We start from the raw sequence: 2,807 nt of genomic DNA, 5'->3' as shown, positions 1-2,807 counted from the left end.
GGAAGGGGTGCTGAGCTGGGGGGGCAGGAGGGTGCCAGGGTGGGGAACAGGAAGGGGTGCTGAGCTGGGGGGGACATGAGGGGTGCCAGGGCCAGGGGAAGGAAGGGGTGCTGAGCTGGGGGGGACAGGAGGGGTGCCGGGGTGGGGAACAGGAAGGGGTGCTGGAGGTGGGTGCCGGGACAGGGAGTGAAGGGTGCTGGGGCGGTGGGGCAGGAAGGAGTGCCGGGATGGGGGGGACATGAGGGGGATTCCCCCCCAGCACTGCCCCTCTCCCCCGCAGCAAGAAGCGCAGCTCGCTCTTCCGGAAAATCACCAAACAAGCCAACCTGCTCCACACCAGCCGCAGCCTCTCCTCGCTCAGCCGCTCGCTCTCCTCCAGCGACAGCCTGCCCGGCTCGCCCACCCACAGCCTGAGTGCCCGCTCGCCCACCCAGAGCCTGCGCACCACCCCCGACTCTGCCTACCTCGGTACCGGGCACCACGGGGGTACTCGGGGGCAGAGGGTGTGGGGGCAGGGGGCACCGCTGGGATGGCTGGAGGTCGGGCACTATGGGGTGAGCAGGGAGCATGGCTGAGGGGGCACAGCGGGTGGGGGCTGGGGGCACAGCGGGAGGGCACTGGCAAGGGATCACCAGGAGGGAGTGGGGGAGACAGGGACATGGGCGGGGATCTCTGTTACCTCCTCGTCCCTGCCCCCCATGCCAAAAGGCATGGTGCAGGTGAGTTGGGGGGCTTCAGAGCCATCTTCCTGCATCTGTGAGTCAGGTTGTGCCCCACTGCCAGGGGCGGGGGGAGCAGGTGTGGGGCTGGACTTAGAGGTGGCGGAACCTCTGGGATGTCCTGGGGCTGCTCCCTCCACCAGGTGGCACCCCACCCCCGTTCAAGCCCCCCCACATCCTGGGTCTGTTGGGGGCATCGCCCCTGCCCAGGCACTGTGCCCCCACCTCAGCCAGTGCCCTTGGGCAGGGGGGCAGGAGGGCGAGGGGGATCCAGGCCCAAAGCGCCAGCGACCAGAGATAGGGGGTGAGCTGAGTGCTCCAAGAGAACTAGGGGGGCTGCCCCATCCCACTTGTCTGTCTATCCATCCATTGAGGGGGCTGCCCCATCGCACGCATCTGTCCAACCATCCCTCCAGTGGGGGGGCCACCCCATCCCACTCAACTGTCCAACCATCCCTCCACTGGGGGGGCCGCCCCATCCCACTCAGCTGTCTGTCCAACCATCCTTCCATCAGGGAGGGGGCAGCCACATCCTACTCGTCTGTCCATCCAGCAATGAGGTGGGCAGGGAGAGCTCTCTCCACTTCTGCTGATCCAGAGCAGGCTGAAACACAGCCCGTATGCCATGGGGGGGCTCCTCCAGGACTGCCCCCCAGGATGTAGGGGGGGATCAGGCTGTGGGAGGGGGGGCTGTGTGATTGGTCCTCCCCCTGGCCTGCCCCCCTCGGGGTGCTCAGAGGCCCTGGTCTCCAGGGGTCCGAGCCACCCCGCTCCAGGATCTCACCCCCCCTCCCGGTCTCCTCTCTCTGCAGGCGCCTCGTCCCAGAGCAGCTCCCCAGCCTCCAGCACCCCCAACTCCCCGGCCACCTCCTCCCACCGCATCCGGCCCAGCACCCTGCATGGCCTGTCGCCCAAGCTGCACCGCCAGTACCGCTCTGCCCGCTGCAAGTCGGCCGGCAACATCCCGCTCTCGCCCCTGGCCCACACCCCCTCGCCCACCCAGTCCTCGCCCCCCCCACTGCCCGGCCACACGGTGGGCAGCTCCCACACCACCCAGAGCTTCCCCGCCAAGCTGCACTCCTCCCCTCCTGTGGGCCGGCCCCGGCCCAAAAGTGCCGAGCCGCCCCGCTCGCCCCTGCTCAAGCGGGTGCAGTCGGCGGAGAAGCTAGGCTCGCCCCTGGGCTCGGAGAAGAAGGGGGCCGTGCGCAAACACAGCCTGGAGGTGACCCACGCCGAATACCGCAAGGACTTCCATCCCGAGGCCGGGCTGCAGAGCCTGGCCGAGTCGGACGGCGAAAGTCCAGGGGCCAGCGATGGGGCCGGCAGGCAGGTGGCCGCCCGGCGGCTGGGCCGGCAGGAGTCGGCCCTCAGCTTCGGAGCCGGGGAGGCGACGGGCCTGGCAGCGGGGGCCAGACGAGCGCAAGGAAGGGCCAGCCTGCGCCGAGCGCGCCCAGTACCCGCGACCCGGCGGGGGGCATCAGGAGACAACAGGGGTTCAGACGAAGAACCTTTGCCGCTCCGCCGGCCCCAGCCAAAGCTTTGAGCCCGGTGCAGGAGATTGAGCAGGGCAGGCGAGACGAGGCAGAGGGGCACCACGCGGGCCCGTGCCCCGTGGTGAGCCCCAGGAGAGCGCCGACGGGCAGGGCTGTGGGAGAGGAACGCCAGGGGGGCCAGGGCCGACAGCCCCCAAGTGCCCCAGAACCAGGCTGGCTCCCCAGGGAGAAGTTGATCCTGGAGGTGGTGGAGGGAGCATACCACCCTGGGGCCCCGCAACCAGCCCTCCTCCCCAAGGCCCCTGCCTCAGGGTGCTAAAAATGGGCTGCCCCGCCAGGAAGGGCCTGGCTGAGGCGAAGACTCTGGGAGTGATCCTGCCAGCTGGAGGGCCCTGCCCCCCAGTCTCGCCCCTGCCGTTGTGGAGAAAATGCAGCGGGGCACTGAGAACAGTGGGGGGGGAGGGTGTCCCCCCGAAGTGTACTATGCCGCAGGGAAACAGGATGTCCCTGAATTTTGGGAGAATGGTCGGGAACCCTCTGCCGTCCCCCAAAAGGAATCTTGTCTGGTTTTGTGCAGAGGTGGCATGGGGTTACA

General features: G+C 68.9%; 1 protein-coding gene across 1 annotated transcript in view; it reads left to right on the top strand.

Moving 5' to 3' along the window:
• Positions 1-2,262, top strand: part of MAST1 (microtubule associated serine/threonine kinase 1) — a 62,910-nt gene extending 60,648 nt beyond the window's left edge. The window contains exons 24-25 of the mRNA XM_075061227.1: positions 281-468; positions 1,532-2,262. Of these exons, the coding sequence (XP_074917328.1) occupies positions 281-468; positions 1,532-2,262 (919 nt within the window). The remainder of the gene's footprint in view (positions 1-280; positions 469-1,531) is intronic.
• The last annotated feature ends 545 nt before the right edge of the window (positions 2,263-2,807 follow it).

The sequence above is a fragment of the Chelonoidis abingdonii genome, chromosome 26 (assembly GCF_003597395.2).
Source record: "Chelonoidis abingdonii isolate Lonesome George chromosome 26, CheloAbing_2.0, whole genome shotgun sequence".
Lineage (NCBI taxonomy): Eukaryota > Metazoa > Chordata > Testudines > Testudinidae > Chelonoidis > Chelonoidis abingdonii.
This window is presented reverse-complemented; position numbering and strand designations above follow the sequence as displayed.